The sequence below is a fragment of the Rutilus rutilus genome (genome assembly GCF_951802725.1).
Source record: "Rutilus rutilus genome assembly, chromosome: 20".
NCBI classification, from domain to species: Eukaryota; Metazoa; Chordata; class Actinopteri; order Cypriniformes; family Leuciscidae; genus Rutilus; species Rutilus rutilus.
Window position 1 is genome coordinate 18,207,666 of NC_140225.1, and position 20,901 is coordinate 18,228,566.

A 20,901-nucleotide genomic window follows, 5' to 3' on the forward strand; every position below is an offset into this window, starting at 1 on the left:
ATGTCACATTTCTTGCGATTGGGGCGCCTGCAGCGCTCGTCAATGCTTGGCACGCATTCATAGTGCCACACCTCCTCCATTTTGTCAACAGGGTAGACGGCCTCCACGTAATGACGAATAAGTCGGAGGCGCACAGGGTCCAGCTGTTTCTTGTTGCAGGCCCCAGAGTGGTTGTACTGCAGCCGTAAATTGTCCTGCGTGAAAAGCTCTGGGAAAAGACGAACGAGAAGGCGGGCAGCAAAATTGCCCACAGACAGACTTTGTTGGACAATCTCCCTCACTTCAGCATCCGTGAGCAGGTAGTCAGAAGGCACTGGGAAGTCTGGGGTAGACACCGAGAGGTCCTCCAGAGGAATCTTGCAGAAATCTTTGCTGCTTTTCTCCAGGGGTGAAGACAGGACTTCAGAGTCCTCTTTCACACGATCTGAAGTGAGAACATTGATTTGGCCAGCAGTTAGCAGAGAGTCTTTTGGGTCAGGCTCTTGGTCAGGCGAACAGGCCTTCCGTTGTTGCTGGTATGAACGTCGTTGGTCAGTATCCCGTCGCCTGCAACGCTCATCGAGTTTGCCGACAAACTCAAGAGTCCACACACGGTCGTTCTTAGCTTGTGGGTAGAGTAGCTGGACGTAATGTCGGAGCAGATTGATTCGTACAGGATCCAGCTGCTTCTTTCCTAGAGATCCGCTGCAGTTGTAGTATTTCCGCGCATTCTCGAAAGTGAAGAGCTCAGGGAACATGAGAACCAGGAGACGAGATGCAAAGTTCCCAATTGATAAACTGCATTCGTAGTTGCATTTTAGCTGTTCCTTAGTAAGTAAATACTCCTGTGGAACATCAAAGTCTGGAGGAGGGATCTGTAGTTTATCGAAATCCACAGGCTCGAGCCATGATTTTTTAGACCTGCGATTTGGTTTCTCATAATCACACAGGTCACCGATCTTAACAATGGAGATGTTATCAGGGAGACGGGTGGTATCATACATCTCTCGGGTGTCACGACCACTGCCATTTACTGAAGAGTTCTCCAGTGCTTCCTCCATTCGTTGTACACACAACTGCAGCCAGGTTTCCTCTGGGATATCAGGGAAATTGGCCTCCATGTATTTTCGTATAATTTCCAGTCTGTCCGAGTCAATGATCAACTGTCCAATGCTGTTGTGGCCCTCTGGCAATTTGCCCTCCTCAAACACCTCTGGGAAGAGTCTGTTCAACAAAAAAACGACAAGCTCCTCTGGGGAAGTCAAGTCTTCAGAGTCGTCACCAGCAGCCTCATGGGGGTCGAACGCTATATCTGAGCTGGCATTATTAGGATGAACATCATTGTTCTCTCCAGAGTTGAGGGAAAGACTCTCGTCCTGGGCATCTTCACTGATAAAATGGAAAGTGTGATTCGGTTCCATGTCAAACCCAACAACCATCGGAGCCTGTTTGTCGCACATCTGACCACTCTCCATGTCCTTCTGAGCCCAGAAACGATTCAAGAAATCATTGATCTGCAGCAAGCACTCCGTCTGCCACACATTTTCATTTTTTACCAGCGGGTAGCAGACTTCCACATAGTTACGTATTAACTGAAGGTGCAATGAATCTAATGTCCGTTTAGTTGTAATGCTGCATGTGCTGCAGCTGTGCATGCATTCCTTTGCTGTGAAAAGTTCTGGGAACAGTTGAACGAGGAGTCTGCAGCCAAGCTCGCCCGCAGTGGACGTTTGCTCCATCAGCTGGGTGAGCTCATCACTAGTCAACTGGTATTCAGGAGGAGGTTGAAATTCCATGACCATCTCAGAGGGCTTCATCTGCTTTTTAATGCGCGTCACTTCCAACGAGAGCAAGTCCACCTTACTGTGCAGCTGGGTCATACTGGAATTCAGTGTGTTGAGGAGAAAGAACATCTTCTCGATGAGCGGGTAGAGGTGAGAATCCAAGGCAGCAGGAGAACCCGTGACCCCCACAGTAGGGGAGGCCTTAAACATGTGATGCTTTCTAGAATTGCCTAGTTTTTGGAACTGGACACCATTATGGCTTGCTCTGACTTCATTGTGAGCTCTGTGCTGGTCCAGATTGGATACAGCTTTACGCTCAGAAATGCGATGCGTGATGCTGTAGAGTGGTTTCCTGTATGAAGAGATGGAAATCTGCTCCTGAGGAGATAATCTGTGGCCGTGAGAGCATGACCTGCTTCCATCATCTGAACTGCCGTCAGGATGTTCTCCTGCCTGGAAAGTAAGTGGGAAATTTTGCACCAAAAGAAATATCAGACCAGACAACTCTTGACAAATTCTATCCCAAATACAATGTTTAATCTGTAGAAGAACTGAAGTTGTGATTGTAACAGATGTTCCTTTTCATCTTACCTGTGTTGTCACCTTGACCCTCTTCCCGCTAGTGGACCGTTCCACCTCAGGGCCTGCGTGTGTTGCTAAACGTTTTGTAATGCGCTTAATGAAGCTCTCCATCTTTCCCTCTGAGTTTCCAATAATGTCCTCTGCATCTTTCTCGACTTTAACTTCTGAAGAAAAACCCAAGTGTTCATAACTATTCAAGAATGCTGAGAAATGCTGATATACATTATCTCACACAATTCTGCACAACTTTAATGAGGTTACAGGATACTTGTTTACTGGAAACTTGACTGGTTTACACCTGGTTTTGAACATTTACAGCTGGTAGTAACATGCATCTTCATTTAAATGTTATCTTTATCAGGCTCTTGAATTTACAAAAAATGCACGGATACATTTATAGTAAACACTACAAATATTACTAAATTTCTAAATTTTGATTTCATGGTGACTTTAAAATCACAAGTTTTAAGGCAGTGGATGATTTTACAGGTGAGCATTTACACTACAAATGCAATGTCATTCCTTTATGACTCCATCTGATGTTCTTCCTCTGCTAAATGTTTTTGATTATACCTGTATTTAGTACTGCCTACTTGATTTCTGTGTCAGGTGATTTCTGTAAATCCATGCAATCACCAGTGATCCTAATACCAAGTAAACTTTCAATGCAACATCTCTATTTGATGCTAAGGTAAGTCAGTACATTTCACTGGATCATTTGATTTGTTTATTGTGGTGTAATGCATTTTAGTACACGGAGAAAACTGTAGGCCTATTGTTCAGTGAAAGTTCTCAAGGGGCGTTTTAGTGTGAAACGTTATTTACATACTTTTATCAGGCACTTGTCCGTCTGCAATAACCATGCACACAGAGGAGCTCATATCCTGGGAAGAGACACACAAGACCCATGACTGATTACTGATATTATCTGATAATCACACATCTAATACATTTCTTTGCACTTTTCCTTTACACTTGTCAGTCATAGCAGCTGTCCGGGGAATGCAAGTTTAGGAATATCTCACTAACATATCTTTCTGTATAATGGTTTGTTTTAAAAAGAGGAAGCATTTGGCCTGCTGAAAGACACTGAAGTCAGCATAACACACGACTGATGACAAATGTCATGGCAAGCGTGAGAAAATGATGATGCGTGTAAAACTTTACATTCCCTGAGTGAATTTTCTCCACGGTGAAGTTCTGTGAGATTGTTTTCCTATTTGTTTTTCATGTCTTGCACCGTGAAGTCTCGCCAGAGCACCGGAGAGGCGCTGCTTCACCGTACCAACCCCCGTCCACCGGCTCCACTTCCTCATTCTTCCAGTGGAAACCCCACGGATCGGTACAACCGGGGAGACAGGCGGACAAGCGGCTCCCTGCTGCGGTCCTTCTGTGGACTGCATATGCCTTAAGGAAATAATGTACACTTTATGTTTTTTGCAGTAATACGGAGACCTGCCCTTCTCTCTCGTGTTTCCCCTCCCTCCCTCCCCCCCCCGTGCGCAACTCTCCCTCTTGCGTGACGCGGCAAGAAAAACATCCACCGATGAGTTTTCGCTCCGTCTCCCGCAACACGGCGCGCTTAAACTACCTGCGCGGCTGAAATCAAACTCACCTTTGCGACGCCGGGCAGCCGTGAGCAGTGGGTTAGGAGGCATCAGCCATGGTCGCGTCTTTAAATCCAGTGGATTTGTCCACGGGTAACTGTTGTCCGTGTTTCTCTCCGCTGCTTTTTTTTTTTTTCTTCTTCTTTCTCTAGTCAGTGCCCTCTCGCGTGACGTGACTGTACTGTGTCATTTCCGCACAGCTGTGGGTTCGCTGTGGGTTTTTTGCCAGCCCACCCCACGTGAATCCTTGAGCTGCGGCGCCGTGGCCATGAAATGAGCGAAGTGCGCACTGTGGCGTGGGACTTCTCGTGACTCTGTCATTTCAGTAGGCCCCACGAGTCTCGCGCTTCCACGAGTGTATAATCGCCCGCGTCATAGACGCGCGTGACAGCACGAGTATACATCATATAAAGGTGTTATAGATAACTTTTAATAACTATTGTTTATGTAAAAAAAAAAAAAGAAGCTTATTTTGCACTACACCGCATATGACTTCAGAAGTATAATGCATGTGAATATAAGATATATTTTCTCTATTACGCAAAATACTGCTTTTATTTTCTGCACATAGTGTAAATAGTGCATTCTGTTGTTTTATTCTAAAACATTGATTTGAAGGTGGTGCGGTTAAATAAATGACGTTCTGCAATTTCTGAGTATTGAGATTGGAAATGTAAGCAACACCAAGAAAACCAAACGATAGGCTACCACGAATTGTTTGGGTGTACTTTGTCCTCACAGAAAGTTTTACATTTAATATCTGAATAGTAATTTACTAAGGAAATATTTGAAGAAGCAGATCTTCATATAGTAGCTTATTATTACTCGACTCACAGGTATTACGTTTTTTCTTTATGAAACCAAATGTTTCCCAAAAATAAATGTGTTCATATCTGGAACATTCAGGGAATTTTCTTTTGAGTTTGAAAGGACTAAAATATGATTGTAGCCTATTTAGACGCATTCTGAATAAACTTGTAACCCGAAATAAGGTTAGCTCGTATTTTAATTTAATCAGCAACAGAAATAGGTTATGTGAATGTTTCAGTCTTGTCCATGATACAACCTTTATATACTGTCTATGGATACAACTAGCGAACTATATTAATGAATTGTCCCAGACTCAGCGCTTTATGTTGCAGTTTAGTTTAACAAGGGACTGCCGTCTAGTGGATATGACAAGTAATGCATGGCAAATTTGCTTTGTATTGTAACCATAGATTGCAACATGTTTTGCTGTCAAGTAAATTAATATATAGCTATATATATATTTAAATTTATGGATTTAACATCCATAAATAGCTCACATATTATATAATTTAAGCATTTAATTATTATTTTATATATTCCTACAAGCAAAACAATCATGCCAAAAAGTAGCCTACTTGAAATTGGAAAAAAAGAAAAGAAAGAATTAATGTCCATTCAAGCATCCAGAAGGTCTAATTAAACTTTATACAGCATATACATATGTGAGCTATTTATGTTGTAGGTTACATTGACTGTTACAAACAACATATATGCTACAGCATTTCGCACTAGCAAAGAGGTGAAATAAGTCCACTGCTGTCCTCGTGCGCGCACGCAAAGGCACACTCCGAGACTGTTCTCAGACACTCATCAGTTTGCACCCGATGTGGCCAATGTCCCGTAACGCGCATTAGTAATGTCTGCATTAGTGATGTCTGCATTAAGTCACGGTCACGGAGCCGTGGCTCTTTGAGATGTGGGTGTGATGAGACGCCGGTCATTATTCAGGTAATGTGGGCTGTTTGATCCATCATGCGCTCATGCGATGACGCTCGCGCCTCTGTTCTACGGGACGCTCGCGCAGTGAACGAGAGTTTTGCGCTGCTCGTTAAAGACTCATTTTAGCATGCGCTCATCTAATTTTTTTTTTTTTATCTTATGAGAGAAAGAATCACATCCGTCAAATCGAGAAAGAATATTTTATTGCTTTAGTGCCAAAATAAAGAAGAGTAGGCCTACTACAATAAGAAGTTAAGAACACATTTCAAAATTGCAGTAGGCTACTTCAAAGACTCTTAAATGCATTCTATCCTCAAAAACTACATTATGTTTTTAAAATAATAAGCTGTTGGATAAACAAGAGGAAAATAAAATCAAACCAACTGCCCAGCAAACACATTTACGTTGTGGCAACGTCTCTGGCACGCTGCATTTCTGCTATGGCAACGTCGCTGTCTACGTGCTCGCAACATTGTAACAACGTAGAATTGTAAGACGTGACAGGGCTGTAGCAACGTTGTTGCGCGACATTCAGCAACTGAGAGATGACGTTCTGACAATATTTTTATATGGTGTATTTTGTTAGATAATTATATACTTTTTATCGTTTATCTATATTATTATTTAATGGGGCTATCAACACCTGCAAGTGTAGCTTACACTTTGAAGAGTAAAAATGACAGAAGGGTTCGTTAATTCAACTTTATTAAAACTGCATATAATCAAATTGCACTTCCAAAAGTCATACATTTGTGAAAATTTTTTTTTGAAAAAAAAAAAAGATTTATTTTAAGTATAATAAATAAAACATAAAAAGCAAAGGCATCAGAACATTTAATGACCAAAACCAGGTTTGTATGGCAGACAGTAGCCGAAAGCAGGTGTCACTGGGGAAACATCCACAAATCCAGAGGAGCAAAGAAACGAATAGCGGAAAAATCCAACGAAAAACTAAACAGTGCGAGCGATGCTACATTAATCACATTAGAAATTAAAGTTGTAGGTTGTGTTTGATAGCTGAGGTAGGCTAAACGCAATACTCACGTATCCTTGCTCGATGATGAATGAGAACACAATGAGCCCAACAACAGGTGGTTGGAATTTAAAAGGCTGATTTTCCCGCTTCAGGGCAGTGACGAGTACATATGTAGTCCAGTGGTTGTCCAGACACCGTTGGCACAACCTTAAGCAATGGCCCTGAACGGTGGTTTAATGTCAACATTGTGACAACGCTGTAACAACCTTCACTACACAACGTAGTTATAGCAACCTTTTGGCCATGTTGTTAAAACGTTGTTAGAAGGTTGGCTACGTTGTGCCAACGTTCTGTGTTTGCTGGGTGGCAGACAAGAGTTAAGTGCTATTCAGTTCATTGTTTTTATAGGCTATTAAAAATGCATGCAAATGCCTATAATAGCCTACATTTAAATAGGCTGTAGAATGTTTTTTTATTATTATTGTTGTTTTCTTTTGTTATTTCATATTTTTAAAGGGTGTTTTTCCTTAAAGGGGGGGTACAATGGTGTTTCATGTATTCAGAGTTGTTTACAGTGTTAAAGAGATGGATTCTCATGCTAAACATGGCCAACGTTTAAAAAAAATATTTTGGACGAATAACGGAGAATTTCTGTGCCGAAAATCTTACTTCCGGGTTGGTACAAGTTTCGGCTGGGGTTTTTTTCGATCTTGGATCTAATGACGTAGACAAGAGTGGAACTCCTTATATGAGCATTTCTCTCGGAAAAGCGCGCCCGCGCACACGTCGACCAGAGGAGAGCGAGACCGCACACATCAACGCGCTTCAACAGGAAATCATCGGCAGCGCTGCATAGGATTTGTTCAAGAATGTCTCCAAAAAAGTGTGTTTTTGGATGTGAGGGAAAGCTTACCGTGTTCAGCTTCCCAAAGAACCCAGCGTTACAGGAACAGTGGATGCAGTTTGTTTTTCCGGAGCAGCAACGGAGTGTAGCAAGTGCGGTTGTGTGTTCCACGGCACGTCTCCAGGAGCTCTGCTTTTTCCGGAGAGAATCGGAAAGGTGTATTTTTCTTTTATAAATATGATAAAACTAAAGACTTTTTGGAGATATGAAGGATGCACTACTAGGTACTCAAGATTAACACGAGATTAGGTGAAACTGTGTATGTTATGTACTCTTTAATGTCAGCCAACTAACAGAACACACAGTAAAGGTTTTTGAACGCAACAGGAACAGAAAATCCTTGAGATAACGGGAACGAGCATTGCGTGAATGGCCTAAGGATCGTGGACAGGTCCCAGATCAGAACAGTACAAGGGTGAGGCGGGTTATGTCTCCTGGCTCCCCTCAAGAATTTGAAGACAATGTCATTCCTTCCTACAGACTGGCCAGCCACAAGGGCGTCACATATACCTTGAGCATGGAAGGGATACGCCCCCTATCCAGCAGCTCTTGTAAGAAGGACAGAATGGCTGACACATTGAAAACGGATGGGTCTTAGTTCCGGACTACACACCAGTCGGAGAAGACAAACCCTTAAAAAGGTATAGAGGCGTCTTGTAGATGACGCTCTGGCCTCCACTATCGTGCTGGCGACCCTCTGGCAACCATTACAGGGAGCTGCGAAGGTTCCCGTCGAGGGACCACAGATGTAGGCTCCACGACTCGGGTTGGGATGCCAAAGGGACCCTCTCACCTGAGAGAGAAGGTCTTTCCTCAGCGGAATTGTCCACGATCAGCTCAGGGAACACGACTGGTTTCGCCAGAGTGGAGCCACCAAGAGAACTGAGCATCTGGTCTTCCTGATTCACCTGATGACCTAAGGGAGCAGAGCGATCAGGAGAAAGGCGTACAGGCAAGCTTTGGGCCAATCCTGGGCCAGTGCGTCCTGTTCCCTTGAGAAAAAATTGGCCAATGAGAGTTATCTTCTGAGGCAAAGAGGTCTACCTCTGCCCTCCTGAAGATCTGCCAGATCATCTGAACCGATTGGGGGTGGAGCCCTCATTCCCCTGGAGACACCCCACCCCGGGACAGCATGTCAGCCCCTTGGTTCAACCTGCCCGGCATGTGCACTGCCCTAGAGGAGCAGGGCTGGCAGGTTATGAGAGCCAGAAAAACCGCCATTATTTCGAGGCCATTGATATGCAGGCGCTGCTCCAGGCTGGACCAGGAGCCGAACACCGGTCTGCGCTCGAACAGAGCTCCCCAACCCGGGTTGCGGGCATCTGTCATGACAACCTTCCATTTGGAGGTCAGTCCCAATCGGACACCTGTCCGATACAGGCAGGACTCCATCCAAGGGGCCACAGCTGTGACAGCGGTGGTCCACCCTGAGGCATAACCGTCCCTGACACCAAGCATGGGATGGGACTCTGGCTTTCAGCCCCAACTTTGAATGACGCCACTAGCCGCTGAATACTCAGCGAGCGTTCCAGTGTGAGCCAGGCCTGAGTCGATAACTGCCAACAGGAAAGCGACTCGCCTGCTGGGAGACAGGATGCTCTTGGCTGAATTGATTCTGAGCCCAAGATGTTCTAGGTGACTGACAACAATAGCCAGTCGTCGAGGTAGTTCATGACGCGGATTCATGCACATTCATGTTCATGCACTTGTTAAATGTGCGTGGGGCCAGAGACAGCCCGAATAGGAGGACTGTATATTGGTAAGCCACCCCCTCGAACGCAAATCTCGAGAACAGTCTGTGATAAGGGGCTATTTGGATATGAAAGTAAGCATCTTTCAGATTCACCGATAAGAACCAACCCTCTGCGTGAGGATCTGCTTCAAATTCAACATCCTGAATAGCCATGTCATTAATGCGCGATTCAGGATCCTGAGGTCGAGGATGGGCCTGAGTTTAACTGGTTTACAACAAAGGAAAACAAAGAAAAACAACGGTTGGCAAATTGTCTGGGGCAGAAGTCTGCATGGGGAGGGAAAACTCCAAGTCTCTCTGCTTGCTCTTTGGCTTTAGGCTGCTTTTATTGCTGGCTCTCTTCTTGCAGGAACCAATGAATGGAGTGATACAAACGTGAACAAATCAGGCTGCAGTATTCGGAGAAAATGGAGTTTCCCCAAAGTGTGTTTCACGCAATGTGAGAGACCGTTTCGAAAGGGAACATGATGACGTGATGTGAGAATGGTGCTGGAGAGTTTTAAAGATCTGTCCGTAGATGGAGAGACTAGAGCACAAGACATCTATCATATATTCCTAAAGCAGACTGGTTTTAAAGGTAAAGTCTAATAAGCACACAAAATGCAGGAGTCACATGCAAAACAGTATTACTTATAAAATAGCTCTTCTTATTCATTTATTATGCTCTAAGACAGGGGTGTCCAAACTCAGTCCTGGAGGGCCACTGCCCACTGTCCTGCAGAGTTTAGCTCCAACCCCAATTAAACACACCTGAACCATTATCTGGTTCAGGTGTGTTTAATTGGGGTTGGAGCTAAACTCTGCAGGACAGTGGCCCTCCAGGACTGAGTTTGGACACCCCTGCTCTAAGACCTAAAACACGTGTCACATAAAAAATTTTGTTTCAATATACGAAAACCAAATCTAATGATCTCTGACCCAAACACATACAGGAGGCGGAGAGTCACGTGTCTGTATGGAATAAATGAGTGTCGTAATAGATTTGAGCTTTGCTGAAGTTGAGCTGGTATCCTACACTCTCTCTCTCACTTGCTATACCTGTGCAAATCCAGCCACCATGTCATCAGGGGCTCGGATTGCCACGAATTGCCAAACCGCAAAAATCATTTCCATGCGCAAAAACAGAGACAGTATCAGGTTACCAGGATGATGATACTGATGGCCATAAAATCACACTGCAAGTCTGTGTGTATGTCTGACTTTCGTTAGGCCGCCGTCTGACCCTATAACACACACACTGTTTTTGGGGGGGGTTTTTTTAAGAAAATAAATGTCCAAAATACCAAATGGTTGTACATTTTCTAAAAATAAAAAATATTATGTGAAGTGGTGATTGTCCGTACAAAAATTAGGATTAACCCTAAATAAACAACTAAATGTTGAACTAAATAAAAAACTAGAAGAAAGAACTAGCCTAAAAAAAAAAACTTATGTTGATTCTCTAAAAAGTGTAAACACTGGAGCTATCAATTGAGCATTCTGACCAGTAACAGCTGAACCAATGACGTGAGATTTGGGGCGGGACTATCGGTTTTTCCTGCTGAATTGGGCTACTTTTGAAACTGTTGCAGCGATTGTTTTTTTCCCCTGTGGGTTAAAGGTTTGACATAGGCTATATTATAAATTGTATTTGACTGAAATACTTTATTTGACTGATAAATCAATGATTGAATATAAATAAAAATGAATGATTGAAGGAGCCAGTGTGCAGAAATCTATGAAAATGACCAAGAACAAGATCTTAAAACTATAAAAATCTTAAGGTAAGATGACAGACTGTTTATATATTACTGTATAGTGATTTGAGTTGAAACATGTTTGTAATGCATAACAGTGACTGTATTTTAAATATATTTTAGCTATGGGATTGACATATTTTGAGTTTTGGTATTTGTGCTAGTTTTGAATCAGGGTGTTTCTGGTTTTGTTTCTGTCAGATCTGGCAACCCTGCTAGTGGAGCAGAAATTTCACTTCAGTTTAAAAAACAACAACCACCTGAGGAATCTGAGAAGTGTCTATCAGTTTCACAAAACACTACTACTTATCTACTTATTATAAGAAACTTTGGGCTTGGTTTCCCACCCACTTTTAACCATTTACAAATTTCATTTATGTATAGATCTTTCATGTAATTTTGCCTGCTTGGCTGTTTCCTTTTTTTTTTTTTTTTATATGATGTCATTACGTTGCTGTTTGACACCAGCCAATCGCTGCACTGCTGATCATGGTTTCGAGTATGGATATACTGTATATCTGCCCTTTCCAATGAACACAAGAACATGCAGTAATATTAGACAACTTAATCCAGATATTGGTAACACTTTACAGTTAAGTTTCATTTGTTAACATTTGTCAACTACAGTAGTTAACATGAACTGTCGATGAACAATACTTCAGTATTTATTAATCTTAGCTAATGTTAATCTCAACATTTAGTAATATAATTTAAGATCAAAAGTTCTATCTGTCAACATTAGTTCAAACTAGTTCTCGTTAGTTAATGCATTGACTTATGTTAACAAATGTGACCTTATAAAGTGTTGCCCAGATAATTTAATCAAATCCGCAAATTCATTTAAAGACATTAGCCAGAGCTCGATTATCACAACTGAAGATCTGGCATGCAGTGGCCAGCAGTGTTGTCTTATGTTGTTTCTGCCATTTATGTCTGAATAATCAACTTACGAAAATTGGCAGAAAATTCAATAATACATTGATTTCTTCCAATCTGTTAAGCGTTAGCCATGAGCCATGACTGATTAAATGAAGCAAACTTCCACACGACTAAAATGTGACTTGTACAATCTCAATGAGGCCCAAAACCTGCAATTCCCTTGAAATAAAGACTAAGAGAACTTTCAAGACTTTTCATACCATTCTTCGACACTTTGTTAGTTTTACACAGTAATTATAATAATAAAGTCTGAACGAACTCTGATCAGGACGAGGCAGCACAAGAGTTTGCCTCTGACATGGTGGTGTTGTTGTTGTGTCAGGAAGGGTTGCTTGTTCTTTCTTTCTGTCCTTGTTCTCTTCAGTTTTTCACTGCGTGTTTTCTCAGGTCTGCTTGAGGACAAAATGAATTTTTCATGTATGACCAGAGGGCTGTCCCGCTCCTACCGAGCAAACTTAGTGTACTATCCTGCCAACAAATCTGAGGCCAGAGAGAGACATGGAAGGAACTCTACTGATGTTCCAGCATATATGTTCTTCTCTTCCCTCTCTGTCCTTCAAGTGTGTATGTGTGGTCCAGCGGCTGCTGGCGGTGACCGTCACTCCCCTACGCCTCACTTCACACCCTAGTCGTCCCCCCTGTGGTCACCCGGGAAACCGCAGGCTGCCCAAGCTGGCGCCAGCCCTCTCGCTGAGCTGATCAATACTGCAGCATTTCCTGCCCATTCACTCAGGTCACACACTCACCTCATTAATTATTACTGCCAACACTGCTGCTGGAGCACCCCGGGCACCCACAACACACACACACACAGTCATCAGTTTTCGGACCAACATTTTGGTTAATGCCGCCCCCTATCATACTAATAAGTTTCTCTATGATCATTTCTTACAGTCATATATTAATGATGTTTGTTTGTTTGTCTTTTTTAACGTGCTGTATAGAAATATTGACCTCCGGTAAATATCACAGGGAATTTTAGAATAAAGAGAGACAATACATATTGATTTTTATTTATTTTTTTCAAAAAGACATCTCATTTTATTTTAAAAGATAAAGCTGATTTGGCGACCAAATGCATAGAGTGTGTATGAGTCCAGTAATCAACACTCGTCATTACTACATAAATATCATCATCGTCATCTGTGCAGCAGGTAAGAACCGCAAACATTCCAAAGAAAGTCCTCTTTAAAAAGCACCAAAAAAAGTGAAAACTCCAGGTGGGCTCATGTTTCAGCATTAATCAAGAGCATCAAACTGAATGGAATTCATATATGCATCCAGACTGAAACCATCTTTAGAACTTGGTGACCGCACAGGCCATGTTTTCCAGCGCAGACCGAGCCTCTGAGGGTGGGAAGCACTTCATGGCCTCTAAGGCCTTGTTGCCATGGTGACTGCAGAGGTCAAGCGCCTGGCTCACGCCTCTTTCCATCTTGATCAGGCCCCGGAGCTGCAGAACACGCAAGAATGAGGAGAAATTTAAATATCACTCCATCAAACTAAATTAAACTAAAACAGTATAAGTAATATTCTTTAGAACTGAATTTAAAGGCAAGGATTTCAAATAATGATAATTTCTACAGATTAGCGGGATTTACTCGCAAAACAAATGATAGTTAACATTTTATAATAAGGGTCAATTTGTAAACATTAATGTGTTTGGTATCATGAACTAACAATGAACAATACTTTTACAGCTTTTATTAATCTTGGTTAAATTTTCAAATTGTAAAAAATTCAAATTGTATGAATTAACATTAATGTAGTATACACTGATTTTATTTTGTACATCTAGATTGGACAGCATTAGACATCAACACTGGCATTCAATTTAATATATTCATTCATCTTCATACATTTTACTGTCACACAACTGAACTGTAAGACTGTACTAACTAGTTAAACTTTTAGCGAGCAATAGCACACACTCTTAAATGCAAAAACATAAAATAACACTTAATTACAACATTTACTCTCTCTTGATTCATTCAGCCATATGCAAAGCATGCTGGGAACTAACAAGCACCCAAACGGATTAAGTAAACTTCAATTTTACATATATTTAAGTGGATTGAACACAATCAAATTAAGTCAGGACAAAATGTATAGCAATTGTGCAGCTTTTTTTTTCTTTTTTTTTCAGAACATAAATTAACTGAGTAATAGTATATTTATTTGTTCAGTGTTAGTTCCCTAATGCATAAACTAATGTTAACAAATATAATACATCAAAAATAATACACTACTGTTCAAAGGTTTGAGGTCTGTAAGATATTTAATATTTTGAAACATTACAAAAGTCTCTTCTGCTCACCAAGGCTTTATTTATTTGACCAAAAATACGGTAAAATCAGTAATGTTGTGAAATCTTATACTATTTGAATTTTTGTAGAAATGTACCTTACTAATGTAAATAGTCCTTACTGTCAATTTTGATCAATTTAATGCGTCTTTGTTGAATAAATTCTTACTGATCCCAAACTTTTGAACAGTAGTGTATATTAAATGTTAATTAAATAATATATATCATAAATAATAATAATAATAATAAATATCACTCCATCAAACTAATGAAACTAAAACAGTATAAGTAATATTCTTTACTCTTTTATATAATATATATATATATATATATATATATATATATATATATATATATATATATATAAGAGAGTCGGTCATGAAGTCAGTCAAGTGTATATAAACAATAATTACATTTAAAGCCAGATTACTCTACTCTCTCCCTCACTCAAATGGTCTTGTTGTCCTCCACTGCTCTCTATAAACATGTTTTACTGGAGGCTATTTTACCAAATGAATTCTGGGATGTGTTGTTCTGGGGGCCTAGAGTTAAAAACAGCAGAAGAGACCTGCTTTCAACCAACGTGAGCGAGAGGGAGACGGAGAGAGACAGATGATAACATCAACTGCCGACCGATTTCTCACTGTTGTTTGTATGGCTACAGTTTCTTTGACTAATGTACTAAAGAACTTTCATATTTTCAGTTTGACAGACCTCATGAGTCATGACCCACCCAAGACACACTTTTACACCAAAAAAAAAAAACTCAGAGCGAATACTGGAGAGATTAATGTGCCATTTATGTGCTGATAACAGAGATATGTGATGTGTGTGTGTGGGTGTGATGTGTCTGTCTGTGTCCTGTTGAAGGAGAATCTCGTGTGATGTTGCTGTCAAACCGTCTCTCTGTCTCCTCTACAAATAAACCTGCCACTCTATCTCCTAATATCGTGTTTCTACGGCGACCCGAGCTGCTTGTGCCCTCCTCCTCCTCTTCCTGCCCCCTCCCCACCTCATCTCTCCCTCTATCTTTCTCCCCTTCTTTCTTTCTGTCCGGCTTCTCCTTCTGACTTTGGAAATCAAATTTCTGAACTTGCTATCAGTTACAGAGAACAAACACCTCCTATCAGCTCACTCAGGACCGTAACCACCAATATTCACAGCATCGGTCGATCAACATGCGCTTTCAATGACCGATTCTTAAACTTTTACTTCCAATTTTAATATTTCATTACATTCTTTAACTTGGTTTTGATATCCTGGTGCAGCCTTTCCATTGACTTCTATTATTTTTATGCTGTGCTAATGATGTTTGTTTTCAACCCCCTAACCCGAAATCTAACTTTTTCTTTTTTCTTTTGCAACTTAGACTTTCATCAAGATATTATTTAGTATGTTATCAATCTCCTTTCCCCATGGGAACCATTGGTTGTCACATTAGGTCATTTCAGGTTTCACTATCTTAAATGTATAATTAAATAAGCATGAACAACTTCAATTTTTGGTTCATTTTTATCAATTGCATATTAATTAACTTCTCTTTTTGTTTGTTTGTAAACACCGACACACGTTGTGAGCCTGGGAATGATTTCATGACTGACTCCTGGGAAATCGATCTGTATCATATCTGTATGAATGTTTCATCAGAAGTATTGTGGCTGGATTCATTGATTAGTGGTTTGACCAGGAGGATTGATTTCTCTTGAATTTGATAGACAATCTCACTTATTCATTGGTTGAATGAAAATAATCAAATGATTTAGTGGTTTATACAGTAAAACCCATGAACACAAGTTATCTGAATAAGAAGACACTGGAATGAGGCTGCCGTTACTTTGTTTTCCCTCTCACTTAATCAAAAAATAGGAGTTGCTCACCTTTGTGTAATCAATCTGTCTAGCCATATTCTGGGTCTGAAATGAAGAGAGAAAAATATGATTCCAGAGAACGTCATGCTGACACAATGAAATCTGAACCGTAATGGTGTTTGCCACCAGTCTAGAGGCTAAAATCGTATTGAATCACTTCTATTAATGACAAATACAAATACAATATCATTTATACTCCAGTAAAATTGGCTTGACTGTCTGCTAGCTGCATTGAGACATCACATAGCTCAATAAATGCCATCTCACACGACTTTTTCCACCACTGTAATGTGAATACACTCCAAGAACCGTTACCATTCAAAAGTTTGTGTCAGTAAGGTCACCTATGCGCACCAAGGCTGCATTTATTTGGTCAAAAATACAGTAAAAATTTGTATTTAAAATAGCTGTTTTCTATTTTAACAAATTTAAAACCAAATGTATTCCAAAGCTGAATTTTTTTTAGCATCATTACTCCAGTCTTCAATGTCACATGATGCTTCAGAAATCATTCTAATATGCTGATTTTCAAAAAGAAACATTTTTTATTACCCGTACTATCAATGTTGAAAAGTGCTGCTTAATTTTTGTGGAAACAGTGATAAAAAAAAAAAGTCAGGATTCTATGATAAATAGAAAGTTCAAAAGAACAGCATATATTAACATTTTTTAACTTTTTCTAACATTATAAATGCCTTTACTGTAACTGTTGATCAATTTAACTTGTCCTTTATTTCCTTTAAAAAAAAAATCTTACTGACCCACAATTTTTGACCGGTATGTTGTATTTTCTATTAGTTTTTTTCAACATGTTATTTCATTGAGATGCCATTTCACAGCTTTCGCTTTGCTACCAGTGTGTTAGCGTGCCGGTTTCTACCATTTTGATGTGGTTGTCTGGTACCTGTTTTAGCTGGTGCCGCCATCTCTCAGGTCCTATGATCTGTCTGTGAAAGACAACAGGAGCCGAATCCAAACTAAACACAGCTGGCTCTGACTCGCTCTTCACGAACGGCTGTAGATCAGAGTTTAGCTACAAAACACACACATATATCCATGATTGTTATGAAACACTGTGTGTACGGTCTAAAGAGAAAACAGGAGAATGAAACACGCGCAGACAGAGGGTATAGAGAAACAGCTTGTGCCTACAATGCACTTGTGCGACTGTGCATACACACCTTGTGTCCGAGAGTGAGGTGTTTTCCGTACTGAAAAGCCAAATTCTGAGCCTCGGTACCGTGTCTGGCCAGCTTCATCGCAGCTTGACAACTCTTGGCAAGCAAAGCACCATGGGACAGGAATGTCTGGTCTTCCCAGGAAGCAAGTGTTAGATTGCCCTCCTTCAGAATACAGAAAAACTCAATCACATAAGCATTCATGTTTTATATTTACTGTGATGTAGCCTACAGTAAAGACATTAATGATGTTACAACAGATTTCTATTTTAAATAAATGCTGTGCTTTTGAACTTTATTTTTATCAAAGAATCTTGAAAAAACGAAAAATGCATTAAGGTTTCCATAAAAAAACTGATTTCAACATTGATAATAATAATAAATGTTTCTTGAACACCAAATCAGCATATTAGAATGATTTCTGAGGATCATGTGACACTGACGACTGGAGTAAAATTCAGCTTTGCATCATAGGAATAAATTACATTGTAAAAAAAACATTAAAATAGAAAACAATTGTTCTTTTAAATGGTAATACTTCTTCACAAAATTATTCTCTTTATTTTTGATCAAATAAATGCAGCCTAGGTGAACATAAGAGACTTCTTTTTAAAAAAATATATATTTTTTATTATATTATAATTGTTACATTTTTTGTCAAGAGGATGTGGAGAGCTAGAATATATCATTAAACAATCCTTCGAAGATCACAACCAAAAGGAAGCTTTTAGTTAAATTAATTTAAATTCCCAAACAAACATAATGTTGCAGGAAACTTTAAGGATGCAACTTCAAACAATAATAGAGTAAAAGAACACTGATAGTATGGTTGGGGGGGTTGGGGGGGTGTAACCGAAGGAAGGAAAGTTGATGCAAACATCTGCTCGGAAACGTCTCCTCTAAAAAGGGTAAAAGAAACTTGAATCTCTCTCTCCCTCCCTTGTTGCGTTTCTCTCGCATAAACGAGGTCCTCTCCATCACTTTTCCTCTTTCTCGCCTTGCGCAGGAAACTTTGTCATTCATTATTTACTAGTGGTTTGCAGATGTTTTAAGTCAGCCTGTGTTTCGCTCTGTTTGGAGATGTTTTGCTTGTCAAATAATTAGCTGTTTTAAAAGCTTTGAATATAAAACATTAAACACTAAAAAGATTCCTCTGTAACTCAATTATAATTCATTTATGTGAAAAACAAAGCTTAGCAATGAAAGATATTACATCACATAGAAAGCACATGTATGTTAAAGCAATAAACCACAGAAGCTTTGAGCGGTTACTTATATATAATACGCAACACAGCCAGAATATAATAAAACATGATGTTTCATAAACAGGCACATTACTGTTGAAAAGTTTGGGGGTTCGTAAGATTTTTTTATGCTTTTGAATTAAGTATTTTATGCTCACCACGGTTGCATTAATATGATTTAAAAAAAAAAAACTAATAATTTGAAATATTGTTACAATATAAAATCAATTTTCAGCAGTTGTTACAAAGACCACACAAAGTAGTTAGTTAGTGTCCCATATTGTGCCCCTGGTGGCTATATGTGGTAAGTGCAGTGGGCTGAATGTCGTACCTCTGCAGAACTGGAGCTCTCGTGATAGATTCCTTGCACCACATCTCCGATAGCACTGGAGATCAGCTCCACCACCTATAACAAACATAACATTAGAACACTTAAATGAAGACTCTCAGTGTTGATATCAGCCCCATCTGTTCTGAAATGAGCATTTATTAGGCCATGAGCTGTTTGGGAATATGGGAAGACTTTCTTTCCAGTCCACTCAGTCTAAAAGAGCATCTGAGGGACAGATAGAATAACCAGCACTTCAGTTATTAAACAGATGGCCAGTCAAAACTGTGCAATGTCCAGAGGATACAGAGCTTAATGAGGACTCTGACATCTGCACTAGCTTATTGATTCAGTTTTTCACTCTTTAAAAGACACAAGCACCAAACTGCTCAAAGCACAAACATTCTCAACACCTACTGAGTGTTAACACACATATAAAATAGCAAAATAATATGAAAAATAAGAATAATATAAAATAAATCAAAATTGCATCAATCCATAATCAGATGTTAATAGAGTTAATAAATTAGTTATACTTTTTTCAATGATTAAATACAATTTTAGTTATATGAATTTAAAACTGAACTGCTTTGGTTTGCATCTTTGTAAGCCTCCTTCCACATTGATTGTAATTGAAAAGAGCTAGTACAATACTTCAGAATTTCTTCTTTTGTATTCCACAGAAGACAATAAGTTGACATGAGGTTGAATAAAAATTGTCTGAATGAAAAAAAATTGTGTAAAAAAATCAAATAAAAACTATTATCATATGGTGCAGTGCCTACAGTGCTCCTGAGGGGGGCGCTACTCCGTTACAGCTACTCCACAACAGTCAGCTTGAGCAAGTAACTGTCAGCTCCATCTTTCATCTAATCACATGCTTCGCTATCCCTTCCTTCCATCCGTCGCCCTAAGCTACATTCTCCACCTTATTTTCACCCTCCGTCATTCTTTTTCCTCTTTTCCCGAAAGACCTGCCTGTTGAATCATAAAACCACAGGCAGAATCTCCAGGGAACTAGAATAGCAGAGGCCTTCCATCCAGACACTGCTATTCCTCGGCTATTCCTCAAATTCAATATTATGTTACTCTTCTCCATTCCCCAAACTTTCTCTCTCAAACTTTGTTTTTCTCACTCTTTCCTTCTCTCTTTCTCTTTGCCCTCTGAGTAACCAGATCTTTGAGGAAACAGTGAGGAACTTGACTCCTCTACCCAGAGCCCAGAGAAGACAGAGAGCCCCTATAGCGCAGCCAGATGTGCGGCTTCACACACTCCACATGGAGAAATTAAAGCACGTGTGTGTGTGTGTGTATGTGTGTGTGTACTCGAGAATAAATGTGTGTTTGAACTGTGTGTTTGTGTATGTCTATGTCTTTCGTGTGTGTGTGTGTGTGTGTGTGTGTGTGTGTGTGTGTGTGAGAAGTGTGTGTGGAGGGGGGGGGGGGCTTTTTTTGGAAAGTATCAGATAAGCTGCCCTCCCTCCGTCTCGTCTCATTCCCAAATCCAGCCGGAGTCGTGTTTCGCCGACAGGTCTGTGAGGAGAAGAAAGAGGAGACAGCCGCTTGCGGATCCCTTTACCGTTTATACTAGTGTCGAGCCAGAATCCCACTCTCTCTCACTTACACACACACACACACACACACACACACACACACACACACACACACACACACACACAGTCTACTAAGTCAGGATCCCACTCAAGGCCACGATACATAATACAGATCAATCAGGAGGAAAAAACACTTCGCTGCGGAGAGAGAACGTCTGATTTCCACCGCTAATGCTCTCACGCTAACTGAACCGCTAATGCAATGGGGCCTCGCCCTCATTTACATAGACGGCAGTTTGAACAGGGAGATGCGTTTGGATGGTTCTAGCTGGGTGACTGTCCGTTACATCAAGGGACTAGGTGAAACACTTAAAATATATGTTTTTAATCACTAATAAGTTACATATATAACCTGC

At 40.3% G+C, this 20,901-nt stretch overlaps 2 protein-coding genes across 4 annotated transcripts in view; both read right to left on the reverse strand.

The window, feature by feature from the left end:
- The window catches only part of bend3 (BEN domain containing 3), a 4,898-nt gene extending 600 nt beyond the window's left edge, over positions 1-4,298 (reverse strand). The window contains exons 1-5 of one of the 3 annotated variants that reach the window (XM_084392417.1): positions 3,961-4,298; positions 3,513-3,752; positions 3,175-3,229; positions 2,355-2,509; positions 1-2,216 (exon numbers count right to left, since the gene is read on the reverse strand). The exon at positions 1-2,216 is cut by the window's left edge and continues 600 nt beyond it. In XM_084392417.1, the coding sequence (XP_084248543.1) occupies positions 1-2,216; positions 2,355-2,509; positions 3,175-3,226 (2,423 nt within the window). In that variant the 5' untranslated portion in view covers positions 3,227-3,229; positions 3,513-3,752; positions 3,961-4,298. Of the gene's footprint in view, positions 2,217-2,354; positions 2,510-3,174; positions 3,753-3,960 lie in introns of all 3 variants that reach the window. The other 2 variants (XM_084392418.1, XM_084392416.1) reach the window with 2 other exon arrangements.
- Positions 4,299-13,001: 8,703 nt separating this feature from the next.
- Positions 13,002-20,901, reverse strand: part of pdss2 (prenyl (decaprenyl) diphosphate synthase, subunit 2) — a 31,897-nt gene continuing 23,997 nt past the window's right edge. The window contains exons 4-8 of the mRNA XM_084391238.1: positions 18,936-19,010; positions 17,364-17,525; positions 17,087-17,215; positions 16,192-16,227; positions 13,002-13,462 (exon numbers count right to left, since the gene is read on the reverse strand). Coding sequence (XP_084247364.1) covers positions 13,307-13,462; positions 16,192-16,227; positions 17,087-17,215; positions 17,364-17,525; positions 18,936-19,010 — 558 coding nt within the window. The 3' untranslated portion in view covers positions 13,002-13,306. The remainder of the gene's footprint in view (positions 13,463-16,191; positions 16,228-17,086; positions 17,216-17,363; positions 17,526-18,935; positions 19,011-20,901) is intronic.